General features: G+C 47.5%; 2 protein-coding genes across 4 annotated transcripts in view; one reads left to right on the forward strand and one right to left on the reverse strand.

Annotated features, from left to right (window-relative positions):
* CFDP1 (craniofacial development protein 1) overlaps positions 1-5,597 on the reverse strand; it is a 131,924-nt gene extending 126,327 nt beyond the window's left edge. Inside the window, exons 1-3 of one of the 2 annotated variants that reach the window (XM_065422946.1) lie at positions 5,375-5,597; positions 2,372-2,480; positions 1,086-1,326 (exon numbers count right to left, since the gene is read on the reverse strand). In XM_065422946.1, coding sequence (XP_065279018.1) covers positions 1,086-1,326; positions 2,372-2,480; positions 5,375-5,429 — 405 coding nt within the window. In that variant the 5' untranslated portion in view covers positions 5,430-5,597. The remainder of the gene's footprint in view (positions 1-1,085; positions 1,327-2,371; positions 2,481-5,374) is intronic. The other variant, XM_065422947.1, reaches the window with a different exon arrangement.
* Positions 5,598-6,706: 1,109 nt separating this feature from the next.
* TMEM170A (transmembrane protein 170A) lies at positions 6,707-15,519 on the forward strand. Of its 2 annotated transcripts, none has more exons than XM_065422949.1 (3): positions 6,707-6,994; positions 12,220-12,390; positions 15,054-15,519. In XM_065422949.1, exons 1-3 carry the CDS (start codon positions 6,880-6,882, stop codon positions 15,182-15,184), a joined length of 417 nt encoding a protein of 138 aa, XP_065279021.1. In that variant the 5' UTR covers positions 6,707-6,879; the 3' UTR covers positions 15,185-15,519. The 2 variants fall into 2 exon arrangements, with proteins under 2 accessions (XP_065279021.1, XP_065279022.1); XM_065422950.1 differs by having other exon boundaries at positions 12,220-12,321.
* The last annotated feature ends 857 nt before the right edge of the window (positions 15,520-16,376 follow it).

The following is a 16,376-nucleotide window of genomic DNA, read 5'->3' on the forward strand; positions in this document are numbered from 1 at the left end:
TATATCCTGACCAAAGGACCCAAGATCAATGGGCTTTATAATGTCGGACTTCTGCCATGGAGAAAAGGACAGTTGGGTCAGAGACTCCACAGCCAAGCAGTTTATGTTAAAAAGCACCACTCTGGAGAATGGCAGCACGGACATGAGATCCCCTTTCATCCCAGAGTGACAATCCAAACCTGCGGCATCTTCAGGACAGCCTGGATTGCAGGGGGTCGTGAAGGACATTGGTATGTTTTACACCCCATGTTTCCCCTGCTCCTAATTGTCCTTTTATGAAATGCACATGGAATCAAAGAGGAACAGTGCTGCACTAGAGGTACTCATGCAAATTACAATTGCCATTTGCAGCTGCGTGCAGCCCACGATAGGGGGAATCAACCTGCCCAACATTTAACAGGAACCTGACAAGCCATTGGCAGCTGGCAGCTCCAGTTCCCCTCCTTCCCATGCTGGGCCAGACCTTCCCATCCCACCATCATACTGAAGGGTTTAGCCAGTGCAACAGGCTAGATGAAGCGTCCATGCCAAAGCCAGTGAGGAGATAGGCCTTGTAGGGATGCCTGTGCCCAATTGTACGCTCAGAGAAAGGCAAAGAAAGCTGCTGCTTAGCACCAAAAGCAGCCAGGACAGGTCAGCACCCTTTACTCTACGGTGTCACTTCTTTCCAGCTGGAATGAAAGACTCTGGCTTCAGCACTCCGGCTAGTGCCAAGAGCTCAACCCCATTTCTGACACCCTTGCCCTACAAGGCCACATTGGGGGTAGGGAGAATCCATTGAGTGTTTTGCCAACACTCAATACTAACTAGAACTACACCTCTACCCCAATATAATGCGACCCGATATAACACGAATTCGGATATAATGCGGTAAAGTAGTGCTCCGGGGGGGGGGGGGGGGGGTGTGCACACTCCGGTGGACAAAGCAAGTTCGATATAACGCAGTTTCACCTATAACACGGTAAGATTTTTTGGCTCCCGAGGACAGCGTTATATCGAGGTAGAGATGTATTCATCACCATCTGCAGTTTTTAACCCTCCGGTTCCATACAATAAAAACTGCCCCAGCCAGGTTTCTCCATTACCTTGTTAGTCTGTGGACTGGTCAGCTGAGCAGCAGCCAGTGCTTTAGATTTCTGTCCCACATCACTGAGGAAACTGGCCCACAGAGCATCCTCTTTCTTCTTTTTCTCCTCCTCCTCCGCTCTGCCTCCTTTCACCTGCCTTAGACTGTCGGCCTCCTCTTTCTCCTCACTGTCGCTTTGTTGATCCTTCGATTCCTCTCTTTCCCCTAGCACTAACAAGAGGCCTCCTCTCTTCCTTTTCCTGGGAACAGATGACAACAGAAATGCTGAGATAGGGCAAAGCCCCACCAGTAGAAACATGAGCATGGGTGAAGTGACTTAACGATTCTGTATTTAAAGACTGCTGGATTCTAACCATGAGGCTTCCATTTACCTTTAAGGGGAGACACTGAGCTGGAACCTCACACTGGTCAGAAAGTTGAAGGGCAAGATTCAGAGAATCTCTTTAAATGCTCCATTATATGGCAAAAGCTCATGCTACAAAGGCTGGTGGGGATGGAGAACTTGGGTAAGGAAGTAAGCGTTCTAGAGCAGTGGTTCTCAACCCGGGGTATGCGTACCCCTGGAAGTATGCAGAGATCTTCCAGGGAGTACATCAACTCATCTAGAGATTTGCCTAGTTTTACAGCAGGCTACATAAAAAGCACTAGTGAAGTCAGTACTAACTAAAATTTCACACAGACAATGACTTATTTACACTGCTCTCTATACTATACGCTAAAATGTAAGTACAATATTTATGTTCCAACTGATTTCTTTTATAATTATATGGCAAACATTAGAAAGTCAGCAATTTTTCAGTAATAGTATCCTGTGACACTTTTGTATTTTTACATCTGATTTTGTAAGCAAGTAGTTTTTAAGGTGAAACTTGGGGTACGGAAGATAAATCAGCCTCCTGAAAGGTGTACAGTAGTCTGGAAAGGATGAGAGCCGCTGTTCTAGAGGAAAGAGCCTGGACCTGGAAGTCAGGAACTGGGCTCTATTCCTGGCTCTGACACTGACTTCCAGCGTGACCTAGGGCAAATCATCTAACCTCTGTCTCCAACGTCTGTCTGCAGAACAGAGATAATGCTCTTTGAGAATCTTCCCTTATAATTTTGGCACTTTTTGTACTGTCTTTGCAGGTAACCTTTAATACTAACCAAAGAGAAAAGCTTAAACTACACCGCATTTTCATGACTGAAGTGAGGGAGGGTGATTGCCGCTGACTCCAGTGGCTTAGCAATGAAGCCACTGACAGACCCGTTATGATCCCATTAAGATGGGGTGGATTTGGCATTTACCTGCACACAGTGCCTTTGGAACTTTTTTTGCCTTTTTCTTTGTACGGTTTCTCCTCGTCCTCGTCTTCCTTGACCAACTCGCTCACGTCATCTTCGCTGTACTCCCCACCTGGAACCACACAGCAGCAGGACCCACAATCACCCAAGAAACAAAGGAAAACAAGGACGCTTCTGCTCTTGCTACAGGAAAAAATGGTTTCAAACAACCCATTTGCCAAAATTAGAATCGTAAGTATGTGGCACATCCAAGTCTTGCCAGTGGAACCTTCTCCTCTGCCTGCCCACAGAAAGCATGCTGGTGAAACAAGCTATAGGCATACTGCGTTCAAAGGTTCAAAGCAGTCAGGCTTCAGAGGGAAGTGCTCAATTCTATCATGCCACTTGTTTGTCTTTTCCACCTGTCAGGACTTGTCTTTTAGACTCTGCCATTTACTATGTTTGCACAGCACCTAGCATAGTGGGGTCTCAGCCTGGTTGGCCTATGTGACAGTCAATGTCCAGACACACCAAGGGGAGACCAGAAAGTTTAAATCCCAAATATAAGCCATTAAACCAACTGGTTGTATACTTCGTTGTCGTATTATATAAATACATCAAGTAAGATCTCTTATAAAAGCTTGTAATGTTCTAACTTAATAGTCATTATTAGATATGTAAACAGACCATGGTGATGAATTTATATATTTATGTATATAGAAAACTGGGCTCATAAGCTTCAGTTACAAATCACAGCAGGGTGGCGTAGCAGACAAGCGGGGAGAGGCACCGCCCAAACAAGTTGTTTACATTAAACCATCTGTAAATACCCATTCATTATCCAGCCCAGGAAAAGACAAGGATGGACCATTTGAGTTAATGGAAAGACAATGAGACATCCCCAGGTATCATGTCAAGAGGGAATTTCCCCATGAATCAACCATAATCTAAGGGCATATCTACACTACAAAATTAAGTTGACCTAATTTACATCAGCATACAGCCGCTGCCGTAATTACATCGGTTGTGCGTGCCTACACTTTGCTCATTGTGTTGGCGGTGCACATCCCCACCAGGAGCACGTATATCAATTGTACTGTCACAATGTGGGGCATTGTGGGACAGCTTCTGAAAGCGAGTAACAGTCGATGTAAGCAACACAGTGTCTACACGGACACTGTCGACCTAACTACATCAACCTTGACTCTATGTCTCTCATGGAGGAGTTAAGTCAGTGTAGCAGGGCAGTTACGTCGGCGGGAGTAAAATTTTAGTGTAGACACTTCCAGAGTTAGGTCGATGTAAACTGCCTTTGTTGACCTAACTGTGTAGTGTAGACCAGACCCGGGATAATTAAAAAAGGAAAAAGCCTTTTAAAAAGAGGCTTGGAGGGGAGGCTGATCATCTAGAAACTGAGGGACAGCTTCTTGACAGAAAGCTACCCATGGACACGAGATTCCCCCCTACAGCTTAGTGGGAGTGCCAGAAAGCTGTTAAAAGACAATAGGTAACTTGTATTAGACAAGGGATTTTATCCAATAGAAAAGTATAAAGCCTGAGGGTTGCATCTATATGTTTATTTTCTTTGTAATTTATGCATGTCTGCTTTCCCTTACTAGTTCATCTTGGAGTCTGTAGGTTTTCTATTAAATAAACTTTTGGTTTAATTTTATCCCATGCAGGTTCTGGTGTGCAAACTGTGTGGAGTGTATACACCAAAATCAACTGATAACTGGAGGGCTGTTTTCACACCGTTGGAACTGATGAACCACAGGAGAATGGTCTGAGCAGCTGGTAATTAAGAACTCATGGAAGATGGATTTGGGGAGACTCCAGGTGTTGGGGTCACCCTACCAGAAGTAACTAGACTGGTGAGGACCAAGGTGAGACCATATGCTTGTGGGCTGGCTGTATAACGTCAGGGATCTGAACCATAGCCGCACTGCACCAAGGCACCTCCAAGTTACAGGGCAGGGGGTGACAGACATCTTACCAGTGTGGTAAAACATCAGCCTATTAGGTGCTACCACAATATAAATGCTGATGCACATGGAGACTAGTTCACCTTGGAGTTGCAGGTGATGCTCTGCACGCTGTCTGCAGATCTCATTATGGGCGTACACCCTCACTCTGCACAATCTGAGCTTTTGTTTTTAAAAAAGCTAACTTTCTAGCCACTATGGTAGCCAAGAAATCCTTCCAGATGTGAACCAAGTGTAATGATGCAGTTATACCAGCCTGAGTCCGCAGACAGACTGCCTCTATTGGTGCTCAGAACTTCCTTGCAACTGCAGAATGAAACTGACTCATAGAGGCTATTCAGAATGCCCTGGGCAACAGTGAAAACTGACTAGAAACAAGCCAATTTCACTTTGAAGCTGCTCTGGAGAGTTATGGCCAGCAGCAAAGAGAGGCCCCGAAGGCAGTAACTGGAGGAGGACTCAAAAATCTGAGGCTGGCCAAGAACAGAGCAACAGACTGACACCCTTTGCAGCAGCCAGGAGTCCAGCTGGCCCTCCTGGGCCACCAGCAAGTGCTCTGAGCATGTGGCCAGCTGAGGCCCAGTGTACCCTAAAACAGGCTGGCTGGCTGACTGGAGGCACAGCTCACACCGCGCACTGTGGCAGGGCTCATATGGCTCCTTGAACACAATGAGCTAATTGCCTCCTTTGTAAAGCGCTCTGGGACTACCCACGAGAAGGTCTGGATAAGAGCTAAGTTATTGTTATTACTCCAGCAAAAGCCGCACTCGGGCCCCCCCGGCACAGCCACCCCACCATCACAGCCTCCCACTGCCCCTCCCCCTGCCATCATAGCCCCCCAATGCCCCTCCCCCACCACTACAGCCCCCCCATGCCCCTCCCCTGCCAGCGCAGCTCCCCACACCTCTCCCTCGGCCATCATAGCTCCCAATGCCCCCCCCCCACTTCTCCCTCTCCCATCATAGCCCCCCAATGCCCCTCCCCCACCAGCACAGCCCCCCCCCCCCAACGCCGGGACGCTGTGCGCGGAGGTTCCCCGCCCCACCTGAGGGCACATAGTCCTCGTCCTCGGCGGAGGAATACTCCTCCGAGCCCGACATGCTGCCGGTTCCAAGCCAGCCGCTCAAGCCGCCAGCCGGCACCAGAGAGACGTGGCAAAGCGGCCTAGAGCGCCCTCCGCGATTCGCGCCTGAGCTACAGAATCAAAGGAGGTTGGCTAGAGCGCCTGTTGGTGCTCGCGTCCGTGGGGGAGGTACCATAGAGCCACGCATTGGGAGGCTTAGAGCGCCCTATTGCGACAGGAGACACCATAGAGCTATGAGCTGAGAGGCTAGAGCGTCCCCCGTGATCTCTGCGCGAGCCATAGAGGAACTAACCAGCCCTCACCTCATTGAGGGGAACCAGAAGGGAACGTAAGGAACATCCGGCGCTACCTGGAAGCGGAAATGGCTTTTCCGCTGTGCGGCGCTTTCTGTCCGAAAGAAGCACCAGGCTGCGGCTGGGACCAATACGTCCTAGCATGCATTGCGCTCCCCCCACCCCCTCCCGATAGGTACTGTACATCCTATGGGACTCGTCAGCCGTAACAGCTGTGCACTTTGCTGTGAGCCAGATGCCTGGGTTCTGTGCCCAGCTCTGTCGCTGACTCGCTGCGAGGCTATGGGCAGGTGACTTTGCCTCTCCACTCCTGTTTCCGTTGGGGATAATGTCACTGGCCCACTTGCTAGAGGGGCCTGAGGCTGGATTAGCTATTGTCTATGCAGTTGCTGCTCGGCAAGAGCTGCACCATTCAGACAATCTGTTTCCAAGCTGTGATTGTACAAATGCTCGAAGGCTGATAACACACACAGGGCCCCCGCGCCATCCATCTCCGCTGCTACCCTATGTTCCTTTATTGCCTTAAAAATAGGTGGCCAGTTAATTACCTGCCCTGCCCTACCCTCCTCCCCTTGCAGCACTGGGGCTCAGGCTTTCAGAGCGAAGTCACTGCACGGGGGTGGCCAGGCCTTGGGCTGAGAGGCGCGGTGAGCCCGGGTCCCCCGCAGCAGCTATACGCTCACGTCTGCAGTGGAGGGAGGCGCCGGTCAAAGCTGGAGGAGCCGCGGGGGCCAGGTCTGCGGACGGTGCCTGCAGCCTGAGGCCCCACGTGGACAATCGGCTCTGTAGCGCCCGCTACGGTCCTAGTGCCGCCCTCTTCCTCCCGGCCAAGGGGACCCTGCACTCCCCGAGCACGGAGCAGCTTCTGACGCACAGAGAAAGGCGGCTGGAGCCGGGTGCGTGGCGCCCTCCTCCCGCAGGGGGCGCACTTGCGAGAGTGTCAGGGCAGGGCGGGAGGCATGTCCGAGCGGCGTCCCGCCCCTCTAGGCACAGTGGGGTGATGGGCGGAGGTCCTTGTCTGTCATGGTGAGAGCCGGGACCCGAGGAGCGAGCCGCGGTGCGATTGGAGCACAGAGCCGTCTGTTCCGCCGGGGCGGGGTGACGGATTCCGGGAGGCGATAGGCAATCTCAGGTGCGGCGCTGAGGCTGCTGCGTGCCTTTAATGGCGGCGGCATGGAAAGTGGCGAGCCGGGCGCGGGCGGGCTCCTGCAGCAGATCTTGAGCCTGCGTCTAGTACCGCGGGTGGGCAACGGCACCCTGTACACCACCCCGCTGGTCAGCTTCCCAGGTACCAGGCCGGCCCCGCCCCTTTCCGGGTCCCCCTTCGCCCAGCCCCTCGGGGACCCCGGCCCCCTTCCCGGTCCCATGCTCCGGTTCCCCTTCGGAACCTGGTTCCCGGCCCGGTCTTTCGGGACCCCGATCACGTCTATTCTCCGGTCCCGTTCTTCGGGACCGCAAACCCGGCCCCGATTCATTTTCCGAGCCCGTCCTTCCGGGACCCCGAGCCCGCCCTATTTTCCGGCCGCCGCAGCTCCCGCCCCCATCCCTTCTCCGGACCCGACCCTCCCCGCCCTATGTTTCAGGACAGCCTCCCGCTACGCCCACATCCGCCGCAGACCCAGCCCTTCTTCTCCGGGGCCCACCCCCCCCCTGGACCTGCCCCCATCCGCCCAGGACCGCCCCCGGGCACGTTCCCCTCTTCATCAGTCTGGATGCTCTGGTCACATTCTCTCCTCTTTACTCTTTGTCTGAACTAAGCAGTCCCTGGCTCTAGAATCACTCCTGGCCTTTCAGAGTTTTCATTGCATGACTCCAAGCCCCCGCTGCTGTCTGCTCTTTAAGAAAGGGTGACAAGAACTGAGCAAATCTAATTGAGTCGGTGCTGAAATCATCTGCCGGAGCCTGCCCCTGCCACTGATTAGGTGATGGCCACCCTGGGAATCTTTTGTAAAAATGTCCTGTAGGTAGGTAAGGTTAGAGAATAGAGTTGTGGTGTCTCTCCTAGAAAGAAGCTCATCAAATGGGTTTGCATTGCCCCTAGATTCAAGCCAAACCCTGCCAGGCCTTCAGCAAGTTCTGAAACATGGTAAATGCTTGGGAAGCAGGTGTGAGAAATGGTGACTAAGCATTCTTAGTGATAGTAATAGGTCAAGGGCCAGGGAATGCTCAGATGCAATCAGGCAGTGACTCCGACCTTTAAAATCAATTTGCTTGATTGTGTCCCATATGCACCAGCCACCAAAACCATGCTTCCATTTTAAAACCAGTAAGTAAACAGGGCCGGCTCCAGGCACCAGCACAGCAAGCTGGTGCTTGGAGCGGCCCATGGAAGGGGGCGGCACGTCCGGGTCTTTGGCTGCAATTCGGCAGCGGGTCCCTCAGTCCCTCTCGGAGGGAAGGACTGGCCGCTGAATTGCCACCGAAGAATGAAGCGGCGTGATAGAGCTGCCGCCGATCGTGGCTTTTTTTTATTTTTATTTTTTTTCTCTTCGCTGCTTGGGGCGGCAAAAAAGCTGGAGCCGGCCCTGTAAGTAAAAACTGCTCCCTCCCTCCCTCCCCCAGGCGAAATAAATGTAGGTACCAATGGGGTCACTTGAATCAAAGGCTATTAGCCAGGATGGGCAGAGATGGTGTCCCCTAGCCTCTGTTTGCCAGAAGCTGGGAGTGGGGGGATGGGACAGGGGATGGATCACTTGATGATTACCTGTTCTGTTCATTCCCTCTGGGGCACCTGGCATTGGCCACTGTCGGAAGACAGAATACTGGGCAAGATGGACCTTTTGTCTGGCCCAGTATGGCCATTCTTATGTTCTTAATCCCCTTTTTTATTGGTCCCCTGTATGGATGGATATCTTTGGCAGTACAGTTGCTTCTCCAGCTTTCATGACATTTGACACCCCATATAGTGAATGGCATTTAAAATAGAGGGACTAGTTTACAGTATGAGCAAAAACGGGCTGCAGGCTTACAGTGTACATACAATATCACAGTCTGATGCATACAGTCTTTGTATAGTTTGGAGGTCTGGAGCGAAGCCTTTTCTGATTATTACAGTACAGTATTGCTAGTTGAAGCAAGTGTAAAAAGGGGCTGCTCTTTGGTTAGTTGTTGAGAGGCTGGATGCAAGGGTGGCTTTGCTTGCATTAAAAACTACTAGTCATCTCATTACAGGTTTGGTATCACTTCAGGCACAAATGCAGGTTGCGTTTTACTGAACTTCCTTTCGTTCCAGAGAACAGTGAGACAGAATTCAATTTTGTTCACTCAGTAGGAAGGCTTTTCTAACAGCGATCTCATTGGGAAATTTAAAAAAAGAGTCCTTGGCTATTTCTCTCACTTCTACACTTGAGACCTCGTTCACTGCAGTATTTAAGCTGCTTTTTTACTGTGGTGCTATATTGAAATATAGCACTGTCTCAAGATTCAAAGATCAGAAGGGACCATTGGGATCCTCTAACATCCTGTGTAACACAGGCCAGAGAACACCCCCAAAATAATTCCTAGAGCAGATTTTTTTAGAAGAACATTTAATCTTGATTTAAGAATTCCATATTATTTTGAGTGCAGAATATAGAAGTGGCAAGCTTGTTTGATTAGTAAACAAAACAAGGAGTTACAGGTAATGCATTTTGTTTGGACCAACTCTATTAAAATAGGTAAGCTGTTGAGACTCCAACTGCATTAAATAATGGAAAATGTAACAAGCAATAGATGCATAGCTGTAGTGTCAAATTCAATTCAGAGGTACAATTAATAACTTTTTTTTTGAGGGAGAGTTAATTAATTTGTAGAGCTTTTGTTATTTTAAAAAGATTAAGCAAGCCTTGAAAGTGCACATCCATACAGAGCTTGGTATTATAATACAATAATATGTAATAAGACAAAGGAGAAGTACAGCAGGAGTTACTGTAAACATCCTTTGAGAACCACTGTTGTTCCTCATTTCTAAGATCATCATTTTTAGTCCTCTGGCAGAGCTATCAGGACTCCAGTCCCCACACTCCCAAAACAAACAAAAAAACAAAAAAAAGTTTCCAGAATCTATGGTATTAACACTTGTTACATTACAAGACTTTAAATTCCTTGCTTGGTTAACCTGAAATAACTTCTGCAGAAGTAGTACAGGAGTCTTTGTCAGCAAGCTTACAGGTTGAGTTCTGCTTCATCATGGGAAGAAAAACTCAATCAGTTTTTCTGCCATCTTAATTTAACTGCTTCCTAATGATGCTTGAATCCAGGGTATCCTCCTGGAGAGAGAACTGCTTCTGAAGTACTACACTTACACAAGAGTAAAAAATTGCCTTCTGTTTCTAGACATCCCTATTGCTCAGGTTCAAAGGCAGCTGATCTCTAAAAGAACAGGTGCAGAGCAGTAGTAGTCAAAGGATCAAAACAAATTGCAAGTAATAGCATAGATTTCTTTCTTATTGTACTCTGCTGTTTGACTTAAGGATGTGATTTTCAAACAGCCCTTTAGTGCTAGAAATCCAAGCTGTTAACACATTTTCCAGCAGAAATCGAGCACATAAATAACACAGGATCTTTATGCCATGGCACTTGGGTTTTTTTTCCTCTCAGGGTCAGTACTAGAATTTTTTAAAAATACTCAAATAAGATTTTAAGGGTGCCCTAGCACCAAAACTTGCTTCCATGTTGACTGTCTGGGTGAATCCATCTCATATTTAGTCAGTTTACAAATACAACTTTTCCTTAATTGCCAGTCCTGCAAACTCAGCTGGGGATATGCAGGTCAAGATGGCTGCTATCATCGCTAGGGCCCTACCAAATTCATAGTCCATTTTGGTCAATTTCATGGTCATAGGATTTAAAAAATCATAAATTTCATGATTTCAGCTATTTAAATTTGAAATTTCACAGTGGGGTCCTGACACAAAAAGGGAGGGGGGGGGGGCGGGTCACAAGGTTATTGTAGGGGATGTTGCAGTACTGCTACCCTTACTTCTGTGCTGCTGTTGGCGGCGGCACTGCCTTCAGAGCTGGGCAGCTGGAGAGCAGTGGCTGCTAGCCGGGAGCCCAGCTCTAAAGGCAGAGCCGCCACCAGCAGCGGCACAGGAGTAAGGATGGCATGATATGGTATTGCCACCTTTACTTCTGCGCTGCTGCATGCAGAGCTGGGCCCTCAGTCAGCAGCCGCCACTCTCCGACCGCCTAGCTCTGAATGCAGCAGCACATAAGAATGGGTGGCATGGTATGGTATTGCTATCCTTACTTCTGTGCTGCTGCTGGCAGGGCACTGCCTTCAGAGCTGGGTGCCTGGCCAACAGCCGCCGCTCTCCGGTTGCCCAGCTCTGAAGGCAGCGCAGAAATAAGGGTGGCAGTACCGTGAGCCCCCTAAAATAACCCTGTAACCCCCCTGTAATAACCCTGTAACCCCTTTTGGGTCAGGGACCCCAATTTGAGAAATGCTGGTCTCCCCCATGAAATCTGTATAGTATAGGGTAAAAGCACACACAAGACCAGATTTCATGGTCCGTGACACGTTTTTCATGGCTGTGAATTTTGTTGGGCCCTAATCATCACCAATAACAAAAGCGACAGGTCACATCCTGCCTGCAAGGGTACCTTTGTAGCCCTTGTCCTGAATGGGGTTGCATGAGTATAAAAGAGGGAAGAATTTGGCCCTGCAGTTGTTCCACTCTGCACCAGCCAGTGTAGAATCCAGCTGTAGTTGTGTTGACTCATTGGAGTAAAAAGCAGTCAATCATGTTATTGTCACAAAACTGAGCAAGTCTGACTCTATACTGTGAGGAGCAATTTTCCTGACTAAGGAGGTGCTGCCATTCTTATTCAGTGTCACTTTCAAGCTAGATCATGGGGTTCAACGCATAGTCATATCCCTTGGCCATGCCAAAGAAATTCTCTCCTGATCTCTTCCTTACCTTCCCCCAACCCCACTAAGAAGGCTCATTTTGTGACAGCGATACGGACCAGTGCAGTGTTCTGTCTAGTTACTGCTTTTTCAGGTTCTTATACCAAAATATTTTGGTGTTACTTTGATCTCCCTGCAGCATGAAATAAGTTTTGGTAGCATGAAGAGATTCAGAGAATTGTGCCTGTATCTTGGCTCCTATAATAAAGAAATGATCAGATGATAATGCCTTGAGCATCTATAACAGGGCTGTTTACACTTGTGATGCATTGTAGTTTTGGAATTGATGAAACTTTCAAATTGTTCTGAAGTTAGGACAGGCATTTGTAATGGCTGAATGTTGTCTTAGCATTGCTATCCCCAGTACAGAACAAACTTCTGTAGCTGCCCGTAGTGAGGTCACAGCTTGGTCCCTTACATCATGGACACCCTTAGGGTACATGGTCTATATCTTGTTTCCTCTTAAACTCTTTAGAGCAGGAACTTTGTCATCCTGCGTGTTTGTACAGCACTTAGCACAGTGGGAGCCCAATTCTGATAGGAGCCTTTGGTAGCTGCTCTTGTGTTCAGGTAGACAGTGAAGTGTCCTGTCTGCGTCAACCTCCTTTCTCCTTGCCTTGCAGAAATGTGGTATGGTGTATTCCTGTGGGCGCTGGTGTCCTCTCTCTCTTTCCACATCCCTGCGGGATTACTGGCGCTCTTCACCCTCAGACATCACAAATATGGTAGGTTCATGTCTGTAAGCATCCTGTTGATGGGCATCGTGGGACCAATTTCTGCTGGAATCTTAACAAGTATGTTAGACGTTCCAAAGTACTCGTTTGACTGATGGGGTCTCTTAGTGAGAGTTCACTTCAGAAGCTTGCTGAAGTGGGATGCTATTTCTTCCCCATGGGAAAGGAGCTAACATCTCAAAGTAAGGGTCCTGCCCCATGTGTTTCAATCATAGAATATCAGGGTTGGAAGGGACCTCAGGAGGTCATCTAGTCCAACCCCCTGCTCCAAGCAGGACCAACCCCAACTAAATCATCCCAGCCAGAGCTTTGTCAAGCCTGATCTTAAAAACATCTAAGGAAGGAGATCCCACCACCTCCCTAGTTAACCCATTCCAGTGCTTCACCACCCTCCTAGTGAAAAAGTTTTTCCTAATATCCAACCTAAACCTCCCCCACTGCAACTTGAGACCATTGCTCCTTGTTCTGTCATCTGCCACCACTGAGAACAGTCTAGATCCATCCTCTTTGGAACTCCCTTTCAGGTAGTTGAAAGCAGCTATCAAATCCCCCCTCATTCTTTTCTTCTGCAAACTAAACAATCTGTAGCAGGGCATGGGATTCTTCTGTCCTAAGTGCAGGACTCTGCACTTGTCCTTGTTGAACATCATCAGATTTCTTTTGGACCAATCCTCTAATTTGTCTAGGTCCCTCTGTATCCTATTCCTACCCTCCAGCATATCTACGTCTCCTCCCAGTTTAGTGTCATCTGCAAACTTGCTGAGGGTGCACAGTCCAGGCCATCCTCCAGATCATTAATGAAGATATTGAACAAAACCGGCCCCAGGACCAACCCTTGGGGCACTCTGCTTGATACCGGCTGCCAACTAGACATGGAGCCATTGATCACTACCCATTGAGCCCGACAATCTAGCCAGCTTTCTAACCACCGTATAGTCCATTCATCCAGCCCACACTTCTTTAACTTGCTGGCAAGAATACTGTGGGAGACCGTATCAAAAGTTTTGCTAAAGTCAAGGAATAATATGTCCACTGCTTTCCCCTCATCCACAGAGCCAGTTATCTCCTCATAGAAGGCAATTAGGTTAGTCAGGCATGACTTGCCCTTGGTGAATCCATGCTGACTGTTCCTGATCACTTTCGTCTTCTCTAAGTGCATCAGAATTGATTCCTTGAGGACCTGCTCCATGATTTTTCCAGGGACTGAGGTGAGGCTGACTGGCCTCTGGTTCCCCGGATCCTCCTTCTTCCCTTTTTTAAAGATGGGCACTACATTAGCCTTTTCCCAGTCATCTGGGACCTCCTCCGATCGCCATGAGTTTTCAAAGATAATGGCCAATGGCGCTTCAATCACATCCGCTAACTCCTTTAGCACCCCTGGATGCAGCGCACCTGGCCCCATGTACTTGTGCTCGTCCAGATTTTCTAAATAGTCCTGAACCACCACTTCCTCCACAGAGGGCTGGCCACCTCAACCCCATGCTGTGCTGCCCAGTGCAGTAGTCTGGGAGCTGACCTTGTTCGTGAAGACAGAGGCAAAAAAAGCATTGAGTACATTAGCTTTTTCCACATCCTCTGTCACTAGCTTGCCTCTCTCATTCAGTAAGGGGCCCACAATTTCCTTGACTTTCTTCTTGTTGCCAACATACCTGAAGAAACCCTTCTTGTTACTCTTAACGTCTCTTGCTAGCTGCAACTCCAAGTGTGATTTGGCCTTCCTGATTTCACTCCTGCATGCCTGAGCAATATTTTTATACGCCTCCCTGGTCAATTGTCCAATCTTCCACTTCCTTAATGCTCTCTTTCTCTAGTGCCTTCCACTGTGGATTTCAAAACAGGCTCAAATGGAGCACAATTAACATTGAGCTGGATGATAAATGTGGAATCTAACTGTGGCACGTCTAGTCACTTTCAGACTTGAAATATATTTAAAATATTTTACAGTGATCTGTATGTTTGCCTGAAACTGAACAAAAGATTCTGAGTTATGGGTACAAAAGATCCTGGTCTACAGAGTCCCACATCGCATTGAATAAACAGTTTATCTAAAGAAGCCCCATACAATACACCATTCAGTGAGGCATTAGCAAGGTTTTATTCCTTCCCCATTATACTTCTGGACTGTGCTTGGTATCGCATTGCAATGTATGTGTAATGTGCTATTGCTGTCCTTCTCAGGATCCAGTTCAGCATTCTCTCTCTGTCTGCCATACTCCCACCTTGTACTGGGAGTATATGTCTGTCTCAGATATAATGCTATTCCATAGTTAAAACTACATTAAAAGAACGCTGATGTGTCTCGCTAAGTGTACTGTGCTGTTGTAGGCATTAATGAAGTGAAGAGTTGGAGAAGAAAATGTTGAAATGAAGACTAATCTTAACTGCTGAATAAAGAGAGCGATTCTTTCCAACTACTTAGTTTTTAAAATGTACTTCAAGTGTTTGGTTTAAACAAATGTCTGGTTAATGACTGGAGACTTTACAAAGACCAGGCAAGATTTTGTTTATATTGCTTTTTGTAAGCACAGTTATTTGCTAGCATATTTTCTTTTTATTTAGATGTAAAACCCCGATGTATTCAGTGGTTTGGACATCTAAATAACCCAAACTGAACATACAAAAATAGACCAGACTGTGAGATTGGCCCTTGCTGTCCATTGCTGTGTATAACTAAGTTTCTATCTCAAACTTGCCATAGCACATTAACGCTCTTTTCTTATCAGGTGCAGCTATTGCTGGAGTTTACAGAGCTGCCGCAAAACAAATGATCCCCTTCGAAGCGCTTACTCTAGGTGTGGGGCAGACATTCTGTGTGATGGTGGTTTCCTTCTCACGGATTTTAGCAACTCTATAGCATTCCATCAGAGACTTGAGTCTGAAGATCAGATCGGGAGAGGAGAAGATTTTGACTGCGTGGCAGAGGTAGTCCATGAATGTGGCAATTTTTCAATCTCTGGGCAGAAAACAGCATGAGACGAAGATCCTGGACATACCTGGAAGGTGTTATGTCTTTGGTTTTCTAAAGGCCTGGTTCTGTCGCTGATTTGGTAGCAGAATAACTTAAACTAGGGAAGAGATCTAATCTGAGGGGTTATGTGCGCCAAATGAAGTTCCTCAACACAAAGTTGGTTTGTTTATACTTGGCTTCTGTAAAGTACAAAAGCAGGCACAGTAAAAAGGCTTGTCTTGATTTTCTTGTAGTACAGCTGTGTACACGCTTCCCTGGAAAATAAGGGGTTAAATATTTCACAGATGCTACTGCAAGCGTTATCTTCCAACCAGAATATACTGTTTGATCAGTCTTCAGTCTGTTGTAGACTTGGTTGAAATTGAAGCTAATTTAGTAACATTTATTTTGTTACATTTTGGTAACATTAAGTGCCAAGGTTTTTTGGGGGGGAGGAGTCATAGGATGGGGTGGGGGGGTTCGTAGCATTTAGTATAATGTTGAAAACAATGAACTGTTGTAGCAACAGAAAGAATCCGCAAGGTGACATAGAGAGGTTCTGCTGTAGAAATGTTACTACTGAATGACGTGGCAGGTGCAGAGTGCAGTGAATGCTTTGACCTCTCGCTACTTTACACTTTGTGATTGAACCTTTTAAAACACTTTTTAAAGATATATTAATTGGCCTTTCTAGCCCCCCTCTTTCTAATGCTAAGTGTTGGGCTTAGTGGGGGGAGCAGCAAAAGGAAACCTCATTTTATATACTTGGAAATGGAAATTGGTGCCAGATTGCATTCACATTCATTGCTGAGGCAGGAGAATTATTGTATGTTATGGGGTCACTATTGATAACATCCTATTACAGTGAAACTTACCAGCCATCATATATCTTCTGCTAAGGGGGCAAATGGTGGTGAATGACCACTACCCCAGCAACAAGTAGTTGGAAATCACGTGTGTATCCCTCTTGATCTCCAAGTCTTGAAAAAGCCTGACTTTGATTAAGCTTTTGTTAGTTCTCCCTTTAAGTACTTAACATGTTTACAATGGCATGATGGTAATTCAAGTCTTAATTTGATGTTGTAATAATCAGAGGTCC

Source organism: Emys orbicularis (genome assembly GCF_028017835.1).
Source record: "Emys orbicularis isolate rEmyOrb1 chromosome 14 unlocalized genomic scaffold, rEmyOrb1.hap1 SUPER_14_unloc_1, whole genome shotgun sequence".
NCBI lineage: Eukaryota > Metazoa > Chordata > Testudines > Emydidae > Emys > Emys orbicularis.